Below are 21746 nucleotides of genomic sequence, written 5' to 3'. Positions count from 1 at the left end.
AAAGAATACCAAAAGCATCACCCTCAGCTACAACCAGCCCTGCCCCCCCCCAAAAAAAAAAAAAAAAAAAAAAGCGAGAGATAAAGGCTTATAGGTCTGAAAGCATACACTCAAAAGGACAGAAATCATAACTCATAACAGAATATTCTTGCATAAAGCCTACAACTTTTGGTTATGCTATTTAGCTCTTAGTTTCTCTATATGCAGACTAATACCTGACATTGAATATTCTTTAGAAAACATAAGCATGAAATGCAATTTTTACAGGCTTTCTTCGTATTGAATTTCAAGATAAAATTTGACTGAACTGAACTAAAATATTATGCTTCACTTGTAAAATACATGGGGCAAGAAGACAGAGAAAAAGGATCATACTACATTTCGCAGTATATGATGTGGGACCAAAGAGCATTTTCAATTCCCAGATCCAGATGCAAATATTTGCCTTGACTGCTTATGAATATATCATCTGAATGTAGCACCTACAAGATCTTTTCCTTTATATTTTCTCTTCAGTCTCTGGCCCTTCACTCTGCATGCCTTATTTTTCACTGAAGGGCAGTACGACTTACGTAAAAAGTAGAGTTGTCCTCCAGCAGGCTCCCAAAACTGGTCAAATAGAGAACCATGTCTAAGGAGTTGCACATGCCCAGAATAATATATACAGGCAAAGAAGCTTATGCCCATGACTTAAACTCTCAGGCAGAACTACAAATACATTATGAATAATACACAGGACTATGTATTAATAATAGGAATCCATATAGCAAAATATTTTCTCCATTAGGGAGCATCCTAGTGAGACACAGCAGAAACCCTCCTAAGATTCAGGAGAAATCTGACTACAGACCAAATACTCCACCTTAGGGAAGTCGGTGGCAAAAAATCTACTTGACTTTAATGGTGCATAATTTGGGGCTTTATACAAAGAAAGGTCAATCATCACATGCATGGACAAGTCAAATGCATCTGGTTAACAGAATGTGGCTATTCTGGGCTCAGCATGGTCCTATGATTATTTTTGTTGCTTATTGTTTATATTTATGTCTATCTTAAAGCACAAGCAGAAGAACAGAAAACAGAAACTGAGATATCCATGTTCTACTTTTTGCAGTGGATAAGGATTTCGCACAAGGTCAATGGCATAAGGAATACAAATTCTCTGCTCCCAGGTTGTGCTTTTAGCACACCAGCAAATAAACTCAAGCAAATAAAGCCTTATTCTTTGGAGAAAAAGCAAAAAAATAGAAATAATTTTCATTCTGCATATTTAAGAAAGTTTTTTTTTTTTTTTCACATGAATTTGTTTTTCCTGTAACACCAAATGTTCAAAATATTTTCTTCACAAACTCTCCCTCAGCTCCTTATTGTCCCCTTTCTTTCACTTACCAAGACAGTAATTCCCAAATAGAAATATTTTGTTTTGACATTGGGTATAATTTGGGTGAAAGGAAAGAAAAAAGCATATATATACATATATTTTTGGAAATAAAGGAAAAGTAAATAAAACATAAAAATGAATATCTTTTGCCTTTGAAAACAACATGTTTTTGAGAAAAACTCTTTCATTCAAAGGTGTTTATGAGCAAAATGGGTAGTAAGGCTGGGAAAGGGAAACTGGACTGGAGAAGACTCACATGGCAGGGGTCCATATGCAGGTCTCTTGTTTATTTGCGGAAAATGGAAAGAAATGTTTTTCTACTGCCTGTGTTGTCATACACTTATGCAATAGACCATAGGTGGGTGCATGGGAGAAAGAACTGGTTTAAATTACAGCAAAACTTTTCCTGAAATGTTTATTTTTGAACACTCACATTAGCAAAGGCCGGTCTCATGCTTTTAAACAAACTCCAACGCCATTTCTTCCACAAAGTTAAAAGGAAGCACAATAGAAGAATTAGAGTCATTTTGCCAGTAACAGAAGGAAGGTCGGGCCTCGCTTTGGACTGTGGTTTGTCTCCACAGAGAAATACCAGCCAGCTGATACTTGACCTTTAGATTCCCCAGAGTTGCCACAATTTTGGGGAAGTGGCACATGTCAGATGGTCAAAGAGGGTGATGGAAAGGCCAGGCCAGCAGCCAAGGGGGAGCCATGGACAGGTCGGAGGAAAGGTGTGCTTCTTAACCAGGAAACGGTTTTCTTTTGTTCCTGGCTATGGGGCAGCAGGAGTCCTGCTGAAACAGCCATGGTTGAGGGTCTTTCCTGCGGATGAGGCCAAAGGGCAGGTGGAGAAAAGGGTGACTTTATGAGGGGAGATGTCTGCGGGCAGAGAGAGGTGATATGGCTGCAGGTGAGAGGACAAAGGAGGGTTGGGGGCTAGGAGTGAGGAGGGAGGATATGGGGGATTGTGCAGCAGTAGACACCAGCCCCAAGGCAAGCTCTGAGGGACCCGATCAGCCTGGCTGCTCCTCCTGAGCCCCTGGAGGGATCCAGGGAGGGAGGGAGGCGGTGGGGAGAGGGAAGGAGGGAGAAAGGGAGGTGGTGGTGGGAGCCCCCTCCCTGGGCTGGCTGCGGGGCGGGAGGGGAGGCAGCTCCTGGGGAGGGGCGGGGTGGGGGAGAGGAGGCAGAGAGGGGATGTTGTTAAACAGTTTCTTACCGTAAGAGGGAGTTGGGACCCAGATCTTTCCAGTTAATCACACAACAAACTTAGATCATCGCAATAAAAAGCAGCTCGGCTCACTCTGCCTCCTCGAGTGACCGGCTGTGCACAGGGTCCTTCCGAGGAGCCATCTCCTCTCCTCCTCCCCGCCAGCCCGCCGGAGGGGGGGCCGCCGGCACCATGTGGGCCACCCAACTCCTGCCAGCCTTGCTACTCCATCAGCTGCTGCTGCTTCCCATCACCATCCCTGCGGCAGGTTAGTTTTTTCTGTCACTTCTCCAGGGACACCCCCGCCACCTCACGGCCGCGGCGTTTCCCCTCTCCCCCTCACAGTCGCGGCGGGGGCGGTGCAGCGGGCGGGGAGACCCCAACACCCCCGGCTCCCCTCAGGAGTACCTGCGCTGAGGGCAGGCACCGGCAGCGGCCGGGGGTGAGGTGCCTGGGTGTCGGGGCAGGCTGAGCACTGTTTGCGGCAGTTTGCTCGTCCAGGGCTTTGCGGGGACAGGAGGAGCGGGTGGTGGCTTGCGGGGATGTCGCTGCATCCCGCCACCTCCCCTCCCAGCGAGGGGGCTCTCTCCGGATGGGAAGAACTGAGGAAGTGGGAGCGGGAGAGACAGCTCCTGGCCGCTGTCAGGGCGTGAGGGAACATCTGCCCTTCGTTTCCAAGTGGCAGAATAAACGTTAGGTTACATAAATTGACAAGGAATACCCAAAGCATGAGATAGTATAAGATAAGACTGTATAAGAAAGGGAATGTCCTTGCCAAAGTTCAGCGGTATGGACATGCTATTTCCAGACTGAAATACTTGTAATTTCATTAGATGTTCCTGATGAAGCCCGGGAGCGGGAGGGGGGGGGGGGGGGGGGAAGGGGGGAAGGAACAAACAATAAGTCATCAAGTGCTGGAAGCTCTTTAGCTGAATTTCTTTCCTGAAGTGTCCCCCTTAGACTGGATATCTGAAGAGCTAACTCTGTGTTTCTATTGGCCCTCTGGGGAGACGTTTGAGGAAAAAAGAGTTTGCAAAGGTTTCTACAAACCTTTCCTTCCTTCCTTCCGCCAACATTGTTAGGGTCAGACCTTTGCACAGACAGAAACAAAAGACAGCCACAATTCAGGGAAAGGATCTGCCAGGAGTGGGCAGAGTGAGAGCAGGCACATACAGTGCATGAGTCCTTTGGTCATGTCAGAGGGCATCAAGCACTGGGTATGGCAAGTGGTGTTGATGGCTTCCAAGATATAATTATATTTTTATAGTTACAATTACATATATATATATATGATTTAAAAGTGGGTTTATTTATTTATTTATTTATTGTAAACTCGGTGGGCAAGTTAAAAAAAAAAAGAAAAAAGAAAAAGAATGGCAGCATCACATGTAGTAAAACCTGTTATTTTTCACCTACTGTGAGTGTGGTTCTGTATGATGTTGAACGTCTCAGAAGACCTGTGCTCAGTCTGCTCAGTGACAATTTTGTTTTTGCATTACCAATACAGGCATTAGTAGCAGGTGAAACAGAGATACAGACACTATGCTACTATGTTTTTCTAAACTGCTTTTTTAATGCGCATTGCAATTTCCATTTTGTGGACATGTGACCTTTCAGAAAAAATGATGACTAGAGCTAGTTTGGAATTTTCTGAGATTTCCCCCCCACACACACACACACACTGGAAAATGCTGACCCATCAAAACTTTTCATTTTAAATAGAAAATGTCTTTGGCTTGGTTCCTCCATATCAAATTAATAAGAAATCTGCAGCAAAGGCATTCACAATAGCTTGGGGTACCTGATAGTGAAAAATCTTTACCTAGGATAGAAACTCATCAACTGATGGGCTAGTTTGAAAAAAGCAAAACAGCCTCCTGCAACTTTATTCAGTGGGCCAACTAGACAGAAACTGGTCTATAGCCAAATTCATAAGAAGCTAGGTCATGCTTAATCTCAGGACACTTTTCTTGAATGAGACAAAGTCCTTGTTCTCCCTGTAGGCTGTTAGCAGGGTCTATACTTTCCCAAGCTCAATGAATAATATTTCATCTATCTAATATTCCAACAGGAGAGATTGAGAGACAGATACTGTGAATATCAGTAGGTTGATGATTATGGTCATGCCCTAACCAATGAACTCTTCAGTTTAGGAGGGCATGGTTCATCCTGGTGTGGATGAAAATTAGATTTCCAAAACTTCAGAATTTTTCATAGAGTAGAACTTGTTTTCTGGCCAACTTTCACAGTGGCAGTTTCTTGGCAACACTCCCTTTTTTAACTTTCCTCCCCCACCCACCATAATATTAATCAATCCTATTGTTTGCCTTATGGGCAAGAAAGATGACTCTTACTACATGCAATCATTGTGCTGTCTTTGCTTTGTAAAAATAGGTGATCTTCAACAAAAGTTTCAGGATTTGTACAATGTATGCAAGAGGAAGTTTTATTAGTTTCTGAAAATATATTGGTAGCTTTCTAAACATAAATGGTATCTTTTATACAGGATTTTGAATTATTTTTACTGAGATGTTTTCAAGAAAGCTATATATATAAGAAAGCATATATATGTGTATATATATTTAATATTTTTATATATGAAAAAAGAGGGTAAGTGATGAAAACAGAATTTAAATATATATATATATAAGAAAATCCTTTGCTAATACATGTCAATACTTTTTCTATTACTATCTTGTCAAAGCTGGTTTTAAATTTACTTAGCAATGAGTATTGTTTCTTCTATGAGTGGATCTTTTAGGTTTGGAATCCAAAGTCCTAAGTCCTGTGCAAAGACAATGTCCGGTGTTGTTGAGTTTTCTTATACATGTGGGGTTATATTAATGGGTTAAAAAAACAACCAAGCAAACAGAAAGAATCTGAAGAAAACAGCAAGAAATTTTCATGTCAGCAGGCTGTCCACAATATCAGTTTTTGAGTTTCTTTTTAATATATAAGACTTAAGATGTTGATTGGTGAAAGAGATAAATGTGCAAGGTTCCTATAGACTACTTGCCTAGTCATTATCAATATCCTGCAGGTCCTGTAAGTCTAAGTCTGAATTCTTACTAAAAGTAAAAAAACAGATTGGCATATTGAATGAAAAAAAAAAAAAAAAAAAAGAATGAATGCTAAAGATTTATTTAAATTAAAGATATTTTTCTGTGAAAAGACTGGCATCTGAGTGTGTTTCTTTATTCAAACTTCTCAGCACTTTCTGTAGCTTGGATCATCTGAAGCAGTTTCTAATGAAGATGTGGCAGTTGCACTTAGTTCCTATAAATAACTGTTCCTTAAAAAAATACCATAGCAATAATCGATGTATGAATGTTGTGTATTCCTGTGGTCTGCATAGCTACACATATTTTAAAAATTTAATGTGATTTATACTTCCCTAACCCAGCTGTAGATAATCATTATTCTATATACTGTCAACAAAGTGAAATGATACTCTGCCAGTTGGAAGACTGTATTCCTTCTGTTTAATGGAATCCTTTTGGTGCTCAGTGCCAGGGGCTGCTTGTTTTGCTCTCACATATAATACAGTTCTTACCCTGCTTAACAGATTTTCTGTTTCTATTAATGTAATTTTCATAAGCAACCTAGCAGGAGAATCTAGAGTTGAAAGACATGAGATTAAAACGTTGCATAAAACTCTGGAAAATTGTGCACTGAAGTCAAGGAAAAGAAAGCCTCTTATTGGAGGAGCTCATCTGTCATTATTGTAATACTTCAACTGAGGCCAGGGTTGGAAGGGAAATGCACAGTCTCCCTCAGAGAACGTAATATCTCCCCTTTGGATCTTTACGCTGAACATTAGTTTGCCGCTTAAGCATTTCAGACTTTTCTAAGGAGATTTGAAGGCTGGATAACTGGGCCCCTTGATGGGTAAAAGCTCTATGTGGGAAGGAGAGTGTTGCCCTGAACTTTTTGCAGTTGCTTGTACTAGATGAGCATAGGAATTTTACTTTCTCCTCACCAGTCTTCAGGTGGGGGGTAGATGGGCAGAGGCTACAAGGCAGAATGGAGACGAAAAAGAATTGATCTCTGCGCTTGCTTGGGAAGCAGGAATGGTAGGAAAATTGGTGTCTTCCAGAAGTGAGCAATGTTTGTACTTTGCAGTGTGGAATTAGGACAGCTCCAAAGCATTGTGAAGAAATGAAGACATCCTTGCCTTCACCTCTCTCCTTTCTATAGGGGTTTTTGGCAGTCCTGTTAGAGGACAGTAGAAGTATTCCTGAACATGGTTAGTATCCAACACATAAAGCAATGCCGCAGTGAAGCAGAGCTAGGAGCATGCTCCAGATTATTTAAATATGCTGGCAAAATCTAGCTACAGGAGATGGAATCAAATGGCTTGTGGGCCTCCACCCATGCGCTGTATGATGAGCCTCGCCATGCCTGGCAGTCCTCAGTGCTGCTGGCCTGGCTGAGGACTGGCTGCTCCCTCCTTCTCCCATCAGCTCCAGCTCTTGCTGACTCCTTGAGTTGGCCGGCAGCACTATTTTTAGACAAACAACATGCAGCAAGACTCGCCACTCCTCACAGGGGCCGTTTTGCTTAGCAGCTGGTCACTCTGCTATGCCTGAACCCTGCCCTGCCTGCCTGTGCTTTTCTCTATACTCCCTGCTCCAAGCCTGGACACCCTCAGTGGTGGCTGAGACCACATTGCAAATGGAGTGCACAATGTGCTGGGTGCCTTAGAGGAAGCACCAAAAGCTTGTAAAGATTGTGGAACACTATGTGAAATATAAAGGATTTAATTATTGTGTAAATGTGTAAGATAAATCTTACAATGGAAAATGCTCTTTGTTAATTTAGCCAGAGGTTACATACAGCAAGTCAGAGTACAAACTGCAGACCATTTGTTTCTGCCAATGGGTCCCAGCATCCTGCTGTGAAGATAACCTTTTCTTTGAAGAAAAAGAGCTGTCCATTTGCATCTAACATTCAATTTTAGAACATGCTATCAGTTTTTAATGCTATCCTTTATTTCTTAAGTTTTCACACTGACTATAGGAGAGGGTTAAAAAGGAAGAACTTAGCAAACATGAAGTTGGGTTCCAGAGAAAATGGCACTCTTTGCAGCTGCTAACGAGGGATATGTGTATATGGGTGCGTGTATGTGTGGGGGTGTGTGAGTAAGTGGTAATATGCAATGTAAAGCCAAAAAGAAAAATCTTTTTGCATTTCCTGAATCTGCTCAACAACTAAACTGAATGCCAACATAAAAATAAGGAAAAAATTATATCTGTATTATATATTTCTATTTTAAACTGTTTTCTAAAAATTGTATTTTTTTTCCATTAAGTCTCTTTTGCTAAGAAAATAAAATTCAAAAGTTAAAAAAAAAATCATGTGGTCCTCCAGATACCTTTCTGAAAAACTGTTTAATTGTCACAAGTTAAAGATGACTCTTTGGACAGCTGGTTTTATTTTGATGGCATTCCATCTATATGGCTGACTGCAGTTTTTATAGGTATGGTTGGTAAACATTTTTAATCCTAAATTATTGTTTTACATAAATAAAGGCATTAAACTTAATCTGGCATCTAAGTCAATTCAATCTACAAACTTATTTTCTTGGATACATTTCAGAATTGTTTCAGTTTCCCTTCCTTCCTTCCTTCCTTCCTTCCTTCCTTCCTTCCTTCCTTCCTTCCTTCCTTCCTTCCTTCCTTCCTTCCTTCCTTCCTTCCTTCCTTCCTAAATGAGAGGTAATTTAGAAACATTGTTCATTTATTTGCATTCTAGCCAAGAAACTGGATATTTTTTATACTTGAAACAAGCATAAGAAGTAGTCAAAATAAGTGAAAGTAAGTTGAAACTAAGTTAAAAGTAAATTTAAAATGATGACCATTTATTCATTTTATCAAAGCAATTCTTCCAGGACTTGGTTTAAGAGATAAAACGGTCGTGAAAATATTTGTTTAAAGAACTGCTTCCTAAATATTCTTATAGATAGTAAGACCACATAAATTATTTTGGTATCAACATGCAACATTTTTTTTTTTTTAAATATATATATATATTTATTTTTACAGTCACTGTAGTGTTAAACGATAAAATATACTTTGCATGTGGTATCTGAAACCATTTGATAGCATATACTTTATTTTAGCATATACATATATTTTATTCATAATGAAACCAGTATATTTGTGTTATCATATTGGGACCTGCACCAATATACAATTTACCCTTAGTGTTTTATATCATTGTCCTGGAGACGCATTATTGAATTTAATTCAAAATAACCCTTCCAACATGTTTTATAGACAAATTAAATACCTCACCACATTTGCTTACTGTTCTTCAATCCATGTATGCTAAGGACTCTTGCATACTTTTTTAAGTATAAAGCATACTTTTTTTTTTAAAAACTCTATTCAACAATTTTGCTTTTACACAAGTTTTGCCAAATGCATTTTAATGCATATGATTAAGCTTTATTTTTTATTTTGTATTAAATTGTCATTATACTGAGATAAGCATTCAGTTTTGATATCTCTTCTGAAAAATATCTGTTGAAATATATCTTGTTTTTTTCAGTTTACTTTGGCTTGCAGTGATGATTGTTCTTTGAAAAAAAATAAGTTAATATCTGATCTTATTTTGACCTTCTGACCTGGTTATCAGTTATAAAATTAATAATTCAATCTCTAGTTAGTCTATCTGTTAACTGCTCAAGTGCAAATGACTTTGTTTCATTACACAGATGATGCAAAAATATTGAACAGCAATTTAAAATGCCTACTGATACTAAAGACGTAGGCATTGAAATGTGTTGCTCAAGGAAGTGGTGGTATCCCTGGCATCATCCCTTGGGATATTTAAGGATCCGGTGCTTAGGGACACAGTTTAGTGGGTGACATTGGTAGTAGGATGATGGTTGGACCATCTTGAAGAAGATCTTGAAGGTCTTTTCCAACCTTAATGATTCTATGATTCTATTCTATATTTCTGAAATATTTATATCACTTTATATGACAATTTCTCTTCACTTGACTATTCTTTAAATTTTCAGCTTCCTGCACAGTGTGTGGGCAACTTCTCTCTTTTCAATTTTTCCAATTTTTCTCACAAGTGCCATATCATTTTGCCTTTTTTTTTTTTTTTTTTTTTTTTTTTCTTCCCACTACTTAGCAGGACTGTAATTGATTCCTTAATTTTTTTGTCATCATATTCCGTCCTAGAAGAATTGAGGTACCTTCCTCTCTCTTTTATTTTTATTTTTATTTTTATTTTTTTTTTCCTTCAAAACTGAATATTAAGAATGTCTTTTTCCATCCACCATATAAAGATCTGCAACTTACTTACGTCAGTATCTATCATAATAGAATTAAAGTCTTTCATTACCCTGGTCAGTTGGAAGTTTAACACAACAAAGCAAATTACTTGTGAAACTGCTGAAGTTCTAAAAGATGTAATCCAGCTCTGCAAGTGTAAACAAACAAAATCAGTAAATAAAACTCCACATCAAAACAGCAAGATTTCATTAAGGATCTTGATTCAAACATAAACTTTGAATTTAAATTTACTTATCTTTTCATTTTGATAATTTGGTGTTGAGTTGTTATGTGCTTGTTCTGTTTAATAAAGTGGTATGCAAAATTAGAAAGAACAGAAAGGAATGAGGCTTCTCACATTATCACAGAATGAGGCTTCTCACATTATCACAAGTCTCCATTATGTGGTTCTTTAAGAGAGCACTAACTATTGCATAGATTAGAGTGAGACTTGGAAACTCTGAAAGCTGACATGCTGAATGCATCACAAGTCTTGATTAATAAAAGCTTTGTATAGTCTATAGCAAGTCTATAAAAGTGGGGATTTTTCAAGGGAGACAGCAGTACGCTCCAAGTACTCTGTAAGACTGTAACTCCTAAGCCTAAATATACAACTATATTAGAAAAAGCTGGACTGATGCAGAAAGGAGAAAGGGATTACTAATGATATAGATAATGTCAGATAAATTCATTGTAAAATTTAGCTGTAGACAATACAAGTAGTGTTTTGATCTCATTATAATTCGCAAAGGTAATCTTTAGGCCTGTTGATATCCTGCATGCTCTTGGTTGATGCAACAGTGGTATAATTTGCCCAATACTAATTGTTTACTACAAAACAGCTAATAGAAAAATCAATTCCTTTTAGTGATCAGGCTAAAACCTGAGAGTCTAATACTTGACTTGTTAATGTATTTAAGCTCTAAATGAAACTACTGAAACTACTTTTATACTGAAGTTCTTGACTCTCTTATAGCTCAGTATCAGACTTACTGTTTTCTACTAGGTGTGAATTTTTACATTGAGGTATAGAACATACCCAGTGTCAGGACTGAGTGGTATGACGATAGGGTGAGTAGAAATCTCTTTTTGGTGTGGGAACAAAAGAGGAAAAAAAAAATGATGTTGCTGCTATTTTCCCATTAGCCCAGTGGTTAGAAAATACCTAGAGGCTGGAAGACAAGAAAATTCAAATGTCTTTGCTATGTCAAACTTAATTTGTTAATTGAGGAAGTATCTACATTTCTATGACATTGATTATTACTCTCATTCTTAGCTGTTATACCTGTTTTATTTTTTTTAATATAAAAATAATTAAAATAATTGCAGTTAAATATGGCATAGAATACAGGTACCACAACTTCCTAGGGAGTCATTTTACATTACGGCTGCAGAAAAAAAATATTTATTTCTATTTTCTTTATCTTTGTTTTCAATTACATATTTGGTGTAGACTGAAACTACTACACGAAAAAATATTTTTGGAAATAATTTCCCCCTGATGCTCTACAGTTTGAATAATCTCAGTTAATACTCTCTATCTGAGAAGACTACACAGAAACTTCATATGGAAAATGTAGTAAGGGAACCCAGAGTTGGTTCTTGTTTCCTTCTTTCTGTAAGGAAATTTTTTTCTTTAGTGAATGTTTAACACATTTTATGAAAGTGGTAGAGACCTATTGGAAAGACTGTTGAGATACTAGATGAGATGATGGAATACTTGCCCACTGCAGCATCCAGCTAGAGCAAACATGGTAGTTCCCACTTTCCCGGGCACTGACTGAGCTCTGTGTTCTGTCCGACCATGTTTGCTATCATATTAAGAGACAGAAAGAGGCACTACCTTCACCTTTTTGAGGAGTACTTGACATAAAGAAATACATTTAGTCAGCCAAAGAAATGTATTTAATTAATTAGTTTTAGTTAGTTAGTTTTCCTTTGTTGATGAAAAAAACTGTTGATTTGTGTTTGAATGGATTCTTTTGTTTGAGTCAGCTCTTCTTATTTTCAAATTTAAGTACAATGAGACTTCCTTAGTAACCTGATATTCAAGTGTGAGAAGCATCAGAGGACATAACCCACAAAATAAGCAAAAGTCCTGATTAATCAAAGTTTAGGAAACTGATATGAATGACAGTCAAAAATTAGGAGCATCAGTTATAGAATATTGCATTATAGTCTTTGATGTAGAATATTTCTAGGGCACTATTTTATTTAATATTTTAATAATAAAACCACCTAGGGTTATTTATTTATTTATTTTCGTTGTGGTGTAAAAGTAATGCTTTGCATTATTCAGATGGTTCTAACAAAGTCACACCATGCATTTGGCCCTTTGCCTTTTGGATTATAGGCAAAGTCATAGAATGTTGTTGTTTGAAAGCTAAAGTAAATCAGGGTGTTATGAATTGCTAAATGCAAGATCAAACCCATAATCCTCTTTGGACAAGTGCTCAGGAAAAAAAAAAAAAAAAAAAAAAAAAAAAAAAAAAAAAGCACAACTATGAACCATGCTTGTCAGGCGGCAGAGCAGAATTTCTTGAATTTATTTATTTATTTATTTTTGGCTGATATTCTTGCATGCTTGCTGGTGAGTTTAAGAAGTTGTTATCATAGGGAATTAAGATAATGATGCATCGGTAGATGGCAAATGATGGCATCAAGAACTAAAAGAAAATACTTTGATATTTCTGTACAGATTCTTACCTTCATTTGATATAAAAATGGCTAAGAAAACATAGAAATAATTACATCTTCTAAGATAATATATTGAGACATTTACCACAAAAGCTTAATGGAAGATTTGTTTTTCTGCGGTTGTCTTAAAGAGCAGATGCAATCCTTATTGCAGCACTTTGTCTCTTTCACCCGAGAACAACAACAACAAAAAGCAGCTTCAGCGTAAAGACAATAGTTTCCAGTAGCAATGCTAATCCTTATAGCCAGAATCTCAGCATAACATTTCCATAAACATTATGAGTCAATTTGGGTACATATACATTGTGCAAATGCAAGGCTTAAAATGCTTATTATAACTTATATGGGTCCCAGACACAGCTCCAAAGTCATTTGATCTTTTCAGCAAAGGCTTCTTCCTATAACTATAATAGGGCTTCCTGTAACAATACTAGGGATTTGGAGGGAAATTAATAATTTCTGTACATTTTCTGAAAATAACTGGAATTAAAATTATGAGCTATTAGGTACAGGGGAATAGCATTGCTCACAGTTCATCAGTTTTAAAAGAGTAGAATGTGGTGAAGATTTTTTATAGGGTTATTGCAGCAGAGAGATTCTATTCCTTTGATCTTTGCTCTCCCTCTCTCAGTCATGTCCCCCCACCCTTCACCTTTAATAACTGAAGCTTGATGAAATCTACTTTAAATGTCTCTGGTCTATTTTTAGGTGTCTTAGGGATAATTCACCACTGAGAGGTGTGATTTAGCTAAATACAGTGAAAATGTGAGCTCCCTTCCCATCAGGATGGAAGTTCTGCCAAAGGAACACCTTTCAGCCCTCTTTAGCTTCATAATGGCACTAAATCATTTGGATTCACAGAGAGCTCAGCTATTGCACTTTTGCAACTTGAGGAGTTATTCTGAACTTCTGTGCAGAGTGTAGCAAACAAAAATTGCTGGTCCATGTGCACTTTGCACCTGTATAAGAAATTCTATTCAGTAGAATGGCACACTAGGGTAAGGATTCATGTATTTGCAAGCTCTGGCAAAAATTAATAAATTAGTCATGAGCATTCATGTTCTGTTACCATGGCTGATCCTTTGAAGAAAAAAAAAAAAAAAAAAGGAAGGACAGCTGAAAACAGTTATATGGAAATATTTTATGAAAAATAATACTACCTAGTTTGTAAACTAAGGAGTATTTTGTTCACCTGACTTTTACTGCATTAGCCATCTAATCCAAAAATATCATAATGTATCCTTGAGTGAAAAAAGATAAGTAGTTCCAAAGGGCAATTTATCCTTCCTGTGTTACTCATGTGTCCTAGAATAGTGAGAATCATCTAGAGGTACTCATCTGCCTTCTTTGATGATGGGGGAGCCTACAGTGGCAGACAGGTTTCTATGGGAAAAGCTAACATATGCATACACATTGGAAAAATAGCGGGTTTTTCTTGCAAAAATCAAAGACTTTTCCTCTGGCACTTCAGCCAAACTTCTCTAGCCAATCTTGCCTGCTCCATTTTACACCTCTTCCCCTGGGTCTTTCTACAGAGACATGGAAAACGATCTTTCTGTAACAGTGCAGACTATTTCCATGTTATGGCTTCTGCCTCCCCTCCTTTTCTGTAGGCTCACAACACTCATTCATTCACTTCTAAACTGAACACAACATTCTCACTGAGCCTTCACTAGAGCAATGGATGGGAAAAGTGAATATTTTATGTTACTTTCAGGCTCCAAATCTGCTCTCAATTTGTGTTAAAATGTTTTAATGTTTTCTGTTTTAAGAACAATTTAGCCAATTCAAACTATAATTCTCTATGACATTTTTATTCCTCCCTTTCTAATTTTAACTCTAGTCTGTCCATTAAAAGTAGACATTTGTTTAACTTTATCACTTCAGTTTTTATTGGAAATATTTATCAGATATCAGTTTTTGTGATGTATAGCAAGCGTATTTTCAGGTTCTGAAAAAAATATTCACAGGGTGTAAAACTTTCCTCTTACCCTTTTCTTGTATTATGTAATTCTTTATTTGAAATGAGCTTTACTACTATCCCAGTTTTTAAGGATGGAGATCACCATCTAAAATAATCAATTCTTCTTAAGTATCTGCTAGTACTTTAGTTTTATGAATTTTGCTATGATTTTGGTACCAATGTAATAATATATATTGTATGTATGTATACGTAATAATATATACATTATACAGTACATACAATACATATACAACAATTTTGTATATATTGTATATAATATATATTATATTATATACAATATATACAATGCAATTATTTTATATTGTATTGTATATATTATATACAATATATACAATGCAATTATTATATACAATATATACAATGCAATAATTCTTTAATAAATTATATTCATTTCTAATGTAATCTGTAATCTCAGGACTGATCTTAACTTTTTTTTTTTTGTCTTCTTCTTTGCTTTTTTTCTTAGATGGTAAAGGAAAAAGGAGAAATCCTCTTCATGACTACAAAAAAACAGGAGAGTTGATGCTCATCAAGGTAAACAAAACACTGGAAGTTAAAACCAAGCTGTTAAATACCACTGAGCAGTGTGCCAAGAGATGCAGCAGGAACAAAGGTCTTTCATTCACTTGCAAGTAAGTTATGTATCTCTATTATTATTACATTTTTCCTAATAGATTCTTATATAATACTCTTTGGACAAAGGTTTCTCTGGAATTGTCATCAGCTGTAGCTTGTACTGAGTACAATCTAAAGACTGCACTGTTTTGATTTCTTTGGTATTTCTTATTTGGTATCTTTATTTGGTAGTTCTTATTTGGTATCTTTATTTTCTTATTTGATATATTTTCTACCTGTCCAGAATATGTAATGACAACATAATGTAATATAAAGCATTATCTGAGTTGTTCTGTCTTTTTAGCTTGTCCAATCTGTAGTCTTTTCTGTAATATAGCTGAGAAATATACTTATTTTAAGATGTCAATGATTTGTGCTGCACCGTAGTGTTCAGTGAACATTTCTGGGATTTTTATCTCTCTTATAAAATGGTTATTGTCACACATCACAGCTGCAGTATTTCAGCACCACTTCAGACCATATTCTATCTTCATTCTTTACACATTACTCCCACTAAAGTCAATGGGAACTTCACACATGGAACACAGATACATACACTGCTGAAGTTCACTGGCAAGTACTATGAATTTGATACAATGGATTCAAACCTTCTCAGCTGTACAATCATTACAAGTATATGATAGCTATTCTACAGCATCTGCTGTCTCTTACAAACACATCATGCAGCTGATTGCTTGTCTGCTTAGTACATATTCTCTACTATTTTTTGGAACAAATCACTGTTATTTTTCCTGTTTATTAGACTTGAATTGTTCCCCCGACCTCTTTATGCTAGACCTTTAGCAATAAATTAACACAGGAGAATCTTGGAGAGAATTAATGACTTCTGTACTAGTAAGCATTGGGCTAAATGTCAGCCTGACCTTGAAATATATATTAAAAAAAAAAAAAAAAAGACTTATGACAAATAGAAGTCAGATCAAATGTGATAACAAAAGCCCTTCCTTGGCAGAAAAGGTCCTCCATTGAAATTTAATCCTTTTTTAAGCCTTTAATTGCAGATTAAAAGAGTTCTGGAGATGTAGTTTTTATTATTTTGTACTTTGACTATTTACATATGTAAACAATAAGCAGAGTTTACATATTTTCCACGCACTCATATTTTTTCACATGGTACAAGTAACTTTTTCCTATTGGCAGAGCTTCCATGGACATCATTGCCAAGTCGATCAGGTTGCACTCCATGCAATAAGAAATCGTTCGGTTCTGGTCTTCAGTGGCACAGAGTAGTATAGAATTAGGTTTTACTGTGTAACAAACATATAATGCCAAGTTTGTTACATATAATGTAACAAACAAAATAATGCCAAGAAAACAACAATTTCAATATCTTCTCAGGAAGATTGTTTCAAGGATCTTCTAATTGTAGCTGCTCTGGACGGTACATTTAATCTTCTGAAAATAATAAGTATGTTAATATATTCATTGATTCCACTTTACATGAATAATATTCTAGAACCTCTCTGCATTTTCATTACTTTTTCATTTATGAAATATTTTTTTTCTGTTGGGACACTCAGTCCCTGTCACTGTATGACAGATTCATTAAGGGGCAAACTCCCTCTGCTGTAATCAGTCAATAAAAGAATATAAAGGACCAATGATGGACTTTGACAACAGAGCTTGGAAGAATTCTGCTCACAGATAGCATTACCGCAATCAGTCATATATGGCTATTTTACACTGAAAATGAAAAATAATTAAAAATCTGACTGCTCATGCTCTGAATTTCCCATTTTTTCTTACAGTTGTTTAGCCAACAAGGCTAGCAGCAGAGGTGTAGGTGATTAGGTCTTGCCTGTGCTATCTCTGTGCAGCAAGAGAGATTCCCTGTATCTGGAAATATTCTTGTGGTTTCATTTGGTCCCAGATGGGTCCTTTTATACTGTGCATAGTTCTTTGATGCTACTGTAAAATTACACTTTTAAAGGAAGCAGGGATTGCTAATGTTTCCCTTTTATTCGTAGAACTACCAGTCTTTAACTTCACGCCAGCATATGGTTAGTACAGGGTAAAATGTGTTACTAACTGAGATTAAAACCAATTCATTTACTGGCTGTTGTGTGATCATACAAAACCTAGAAGAGAAGTGGCATAAATTGGCATTTTATATACATGAAACATAAGACTTGGATTTTCCATTGTTTATTGACATTTTTGTGACTTGATTCTAATGTTAGTACTGATCCAAGAAGTAGTTCTCTATCACTCAGGTAACAACACTAATGTTAATATTTATTTTCTGGATGCAAACTCAGTTTGTTTAAGAATTATGATAGGATAAAATAGAAATACTTCATAACATAATTATGACAATAGTACTTGAAGAAGTACTCCATGAGTCTCCTTCCTGAGAAGTACAGAATCAAGATGAGGGTTTAACCTTGCTCTGGTTCTTTTCCACTAGAAAGTGGTGAATTAGTGGAGTCCAGGCATTACAGACAGGATCAGCCATTCCTAAATTGCTGGGAAAAAAAAAAAAAAAAAAGCTTTTTATTTATTTATTTATTATAAACTGCTGAAGTTGTAATAAAAGTTATAATATCTCAGAGCTGACCTTTCTTCCTTTCTCTTGCTGTCATACTTGCATAGATCTTGATCATCTTTAATTGAGTTGCAAGAGCCTTATACAGACTCATTTTTCCTACATAACACTATTGCTAAAATCCAACCCCCCAACAAAGTATCCCTTAGATTCACTTATCTTGTCTTTTTGACTTCATAATTATCTGTTCAGCATTTTCTGTATTCCATATCAGCTTTTTTTACCTACTGCTGAGCTGTTCTGTTCATTTGGTTTACTACTAGTTGCAGTCCATTACTCCTGCTGTTTTCTTTAAGTTATCCTTGCAGCTTTTCCCACATTTTTTCTTTAAAGGATGAGAAAAACACAATATAGCTACTATTATACTGCCTGCAGGTGACTGTTGCAGACATGTCACTTCCTTACCTATAAAGCTGTACCAGTCTTACCCTTTGTTATCTTCTTACTTTCTATTTTGTCTTTTAGTTTCATATTTAGACAGCAAGGGGCTGTAGTGTAGACCACAGGATTCCAGAGTCTGGTCAGAAACTCTACTGTCTCAGTACAAATAGCAACAACAAAAATTGTTGTGATCGGCAGTATCAGTAGAAGAAAGACCAAGAATTTGCTTAAATATGTTGACTTTGGAAGTGTAAAAACCCTCTCGATTAGGGTCCAAGAAAAGATTTGTAGAAACTTTTATGTACAAAAGTGACTGAAGCCAAGCTGGAAGGAAACCAAAAGGCAACTGAAAGGCAAAAACTGAAAGAATTGTTTGTAAACAGAGCATTCTGCATTCCCACTTTAAAAGGGAGGAGGGGAAGGGAGAATGTAATTGGAAAGGCTTGAAAGGTCAAGGATATTTTTGTGAAGATGGAGTTAGAAGCACTTGGATATGTTCATATTTGAGAACTAGCCAGAAGAGAACAGAAGGCTGAACAAAGGCAGAAGGATGAAGGTTAGCAGGTTGGAAACATTTGGAGTCAACAGAGTAGAGAGCAGTTGGATGAAAAATCTGTTTGGTGATGGAAAAGATAATGAAGAGGATGTTTGAAAGAGGGAAGAGCGGGGAGGTTGGATAAGATCTTGTAGTATTTTTAACTGAAGCCAGCAAGATCTCACACAGAAAAACTTGTGTGGCAAGAGGGGAATTAAATGGAAAGCAAGAGCTGTGAGTTGGGGGTGCAGTAAACAGCCAAAATAAAGATGAAGTGTAAGAAATCTGTGTGGCTTTTGCATACTATTAGGTGGTGTTAAAATCTCAGGTCAGGATAAAATGGCTGAGATTTGGGATGACCAATGCCTGCCAGTTAGAAATACAGATTGTGTTGTGGGCTAAAGATAATAGAGTCATGTGAGTGATTTATTAGTTTTTTTTTTTTTTCAGACAGTTAAGAGTTTTTAAAACGCTTAAAATATTTTACCTACATTTAAAGCAATTCATTTGAAAGTGATGTTGGGAGGAAAAACTCTTTATATTTAATTGAAAACATTGACAGAAAGTTTTCTTGCTTTTCTGATTACTGTTTGTCTTTCTTGCCTTCTTCCCCTCATCCCCCAATTTCACTCAATTCAACACTATTCTTGAAATATTTTTGAAATAATCTAACCTTTAAAGCAGTTAAAAATAGAGAGAGAAAAAAGAAAAAAAAAAGAAAACTAAAGCAAAGCAAGGATAGGTACACAATCACAGTTTAGATTATTCATAAAAAAAATAAAAAAAATATAACCTTGTTTTCAAATAGCTCTGTTGTTCTAGGCAAGAAACAGAACTCCGTGTGCCTCATTTTTTCTCAAGCCATCAGAGTGGATAAACTATTAACTATTAACTGTTAGCTATTTCACAGGCATATTGTAAGTAAAACAGAGATGTTATATAATATTTTTTTTTCTTTCTTTCTTTCTTTCTTTCTTTCTTTCTTTCTTTCTTTCTTTCTTTCTTTCTTTCTTTCTTTCTTTCTTTCTTTCTTTCTTTCTTTCTTTCTTCTCTCTCTCTCTCTCTCTCTCTTTCTCTCTCTCTCTCTTTCTTTCTTTCTTTCTTTTTTTTCCTGCAGAAAGCAACATAACTGGGGACACAAATGCTGTCTCAGTCACATTTATCTCACTTTTAAAATAAAGATCTTTAATGACAAGGGAACTCTTAGATTAGTGTGAACAACCAAGCTAGTATTTAATGTAGTGGCCACATCAAATTAATTTCTTTGTTTCTTTGTTCTTGTCAGCACAGTTGTGGGTTTAAATCGTAATTGGGGCTGTTTCTCTGACTTTCCCAGTAAAAATAAATCTGATGTCATTGCATGCTCCTTGGCAAGCCATGTGTCATTATTATAAACCACATAGAGATTTTTTTCTCATCAAGATTTTCTTTGCAGGGCTTTTGCTTATGACAGAGTTACAAAACGGTGCCATTGGTTATCCTTCAACAGCTTGACAAATGGTGTGAGAAAGAAGCAAGACCATGCGTTTGATCTGTTTGAAAAGAAGGGTAACTGATTTATTTACTGATTTTGTTTTTCCAGCTATGGAAGGGGACAAAAGCTGAGGTCAGTCAGTGACTTTTTGGCTGTAGAGACATTCTGGGTATAATATGGTTTTATACATTCTGAAAGCTGAAACTTACATCTTTATTTACAAATATTGTCTTTGTGTTGCAGAAATTAAAATCTCACTTGTATGTGTTACTGTTATTGACTTAATGTTACTTTTCTTTACCTTCTTAATAAGAGGAGGTGTTAAGTCCTGAGTCATGTACTTTTGGTTAATCAGACACGTTGATAATATTTTTGATAGCTTTCTTTGTCAAGCTAGTGATAACTCTTTTTTAAAAAAAAAAAAAAAAAAAAAAAAGGAAAAAATACATGTGGACAATTATTTTTTTTTGAACAATTATGTCTTTAAAGAATATGAAAAATATTTTTAATGTGAAAACTGACAATGAGATTTATTTTTAAATACATTGAGAAAATATTTAACCGAACTCCTAATACTTCCCTTTTCTTTCAATAGACTATGTCAGGAATTGTATAATTGGAAAAGGAGCAGACTACAAAGGGACAATATCTGTCACCAAAAGTGGTATTCAGTGTCAGGCCTGGAACTCAATGATTCCCCATGAGCACAGGTAAGAGTTCAGCAGCAGAGACAGTGGGAATAGTGCTCAGACAGCTTCTACAAAGCACAGTTTTATTTATTAGTAGACAAGGAATTTATGAGAACATTGATCTTAAACCACAAAATCTGCTAGGTGTATTCTTGCCTTTTCCCAAGAGATGTCATTCTCTAGGTCTCAGAAAACTCTTACCTTCTCAGTCTTTCTACAAAATGTTCTCTCCCAGGGCTAGCCTGTGTGTCTGGATCCTTTCCTCCCCCGTGTTGGATTTTTTTTTAGCTCTTTATACCCTTTTGATCCTGGCAGTAACAAAACAGCTGCATTACTTCAGCCTGGAGTCTGGAAGTTTATCACTGTTTTCTAATGGGCTCCTAGGAAATGGGTCATTTTAAAAAATATGGTATGGGAAGCAAAGGCTATTGGGAATATTAGCCCACCTATTTGATCAGTATACAATTATTGTTACTATATTTTGCATAGATCTTACTCATTCTGTATTATTTGTAGTATATGTTAAACTCTATAAAGCATTTAGATCAGGCAACAAATACACTGAAATTATTGATCAAATGATTTAAATCCTTTTCTTCAGATCATACAAGCACAATAACTAAAAGTTGATGCAGCAGATATGGGACAACTTTTGAGTTTAAGTCCTGATATAATGGGAACTGAGAACATATCTACACCCTGAGAGCAGCCTCATTTCATCTACATTACCTAAAGAAAAGAGAAGAAAATGAAAAACTGAAGCCAGGAGGAGTAATGATAAAAGTAGATTTAACTGTAGCAAAAGTTGCTGGAAACTAGCAATCAATCAATCAATCAATCAATAAATATGAAGATTTACTTTCCCACTTTTTGGCCATTTCTTTTTGAACCTTTTCATATTGGCTTCAGACAGTTAGATTATAAACTC

At 36.2% G+C, this 21746-nt stretch overlaps 1 protein-coding gene across 3 annotated transcripts in view; it reads left to right on the top strand.

The window, feature by feature from the left end:
• Positions 1-2628: 2628 nt before the first annotated feature.
• The window catches only part of HGF (hepatocyte growth factor), a 61413-nt gene continuing 42295 nt past the window's right edge, over positions 2629-21746 (top strand). For 2 of the 3 annotated variants that reach the window (XM_084514732.1, XM_084514733.1), the window contains exons 1-4: positions 2629-2856; positions 15025-15190; positions 20091-20203; positions 20725-20839. In XM_084514732.1, coding sequence (XP_084370858.1) covers positions 2781-2856; positions 15025-15190; positions 20091-20203; positions 20725-20839 — 470 coding nt within the window. In that variant the 5' untranslated portion in view covers positions 2629-2780. The remainder of the gene's footprint in view (positions 2857-15024; positions 15191-20090; positions 20204-20724; positions 20840-21746) is intronic. The other variant, XM_084514734.1, reaches the window with a different exon arrangement.

The sequence above is a fragment of the Aythya ferina genome (assembly GCF_964211825.1).
Source record: "Aythya ferina genome assembly, chromosome: 1".
Classification (NCBI taxonomy): Eukaryota; Metazoa; Chordata; class Aves; order Anseriformes; family Anatidae; genus Aythya; species Aythya ferina.
This window is presented reverse-complemented; position numbering and strand designations above follow the sequence as displayed.